The 1,390-nt window shown below is 56.8% G+C and overlaps 1 protein-coding gene across 1 annotated transcript; it reads left to right on the plus strand.

The window, feature by feature from the left end:
- Positions 1 to 52: 52 nt before the first annotated feature.
- K437DRAFT_271404 (Zinc/iron permease) lies at positions 53 to 1,075 on the plus strand (the record flags this gene model as incomplete). The annotated part of the gene is made up of 1 exon (XM_013384250.1): positions 53 to 1,075. A coding segment is annotated over one exon (1,023 nt), but the record flags the coding sequence as incomplete, so codon positions are not given.
- Between the last annotated feature and the right edge of the window lie 315 nt (positions 1,076 to 1,390).

The raw sequence follows: 1,390 nt of genomic DNA on the forward strand, positions 1-1,390 counted from the left end.
CCACTCACACGCCGGCCATTCTCACGCCGGCCACTCACACGGGCCCTCTGAGGAGTACGGCTGTGGCCTTGCGCCCCTGGGCGAGTATAGAGTCGGAATCCACGTCGGCGCGATCTTCATCATCCTCATCGCCTCTGCGCTCGGCGTCGGCTTGCCCATCGTTTTGCAACGCCACCCCGACGCAGCTGCGAGGTCCTCGACGGGCTTTCTCAGCAAGGTCATCTCTGAGTCCTTCTTCGTCCTCAAGCACGCCAGCTACGGCATCATTGTGGCGGTGTGCTTCGTCCATCTGCTCATTCACGCCTTCATCTATCTCGGCAACGAATGCGTGCAGCCCCTCGCCTACGAAGCTACAGCAGCATCCATCACCATGGGTGGCGTCCTCTTTGTCTTCATTGTCGACTTTTTGCTCCTTCATTCTATTCGTCGCAAGGCTGCCCAGGCACAAGACGCTGTGACGCAGGCTCATTCCGCCTCGGCTTCACCTACCAAGGGCGAAGTTGCCGAATGTGGCATCCTCGACCCGGAAGCCACTGGCTCGATAGGCGATGAGACGCTCGCAGAAGATGTGCGACAGGCAAAGGCCAATATGCAAGTCTTCGAGCTTCTTATCTTCGAGCTTTCCATCCTGCTGCACTCGGTCATTATCGGAGTCACGCTCGGAGCTTCGGACGGCTCTGGTTGGTCCACGCTGCTCATCGCCGTAGTTTTTCACCAGCTGTTCGAAGGGTTCGCGCTCGGAGCACGCATTGCGGAGCTCCCTCATCGGGTCGGTGGTCCGCTCAAGAAGTTCCTCATGGCGACCGCCTTTGCGCTTATCACGCCCGTGGGTATCGCAATCGGCATGGGGAGCCGATACTCGTGGAATCCCAACGACCGCAGTACATTGCTGGTGATGGGCATCCTCCAATCCATCAGCGCCGGTGCCCTGCTCTGGAGCGCGCTCGTCGAAATGATCGCGGGCGACTATCTCTACGGACCCATGGCCCGTGCCAGCCTTGGCCGCGGTATGGTCGGGATTATCTCGCTGCTGATTGGTGCTGTGCTGATGAGTGTGCTGGCGCAATGGGCATGAATGGTGTTTGAGACGGAGGCATGATATTTGTGCGAACGTGTTTCAAGCGTCAAGACCTTATCTCGTTTCTATCATATCGTCGCACCGGGAATGCATGGTTTATATTTTGGTGTATGCTTGTGGATGCAAATTGCCTACGACACGCACTGCAATTAAGGCAGACACTTTTCGTTGGTGCAATTCGGTATCGGCACCCTCGGTGCTGGAAGGACCATGTTCGTGTTAGGGTTAGGGTTAGGGTTAGGGTTAGGGTTAGGGTTAGGGTTAGGGTTAGGGTTAGGGTTAGGGTTAGGGTTAGGGTTAGGGTTAGGGTTA

The sequence above is a fragment of the Tilletiaria anomala genome (assembly GCF_000711695.1).
Source record: "Tilletiaria anomala UBC 951 chromosome Unknown K437scaffold_269, whole genome shotgun sequence".
Lineage (NCBI taxonomy): Eukaryota > Fungi > Basidiomycota > Exobasidiomycetes > Georgefischeriales > Tilletiariaceae > Tilletiaria > Tilletiaria anomala.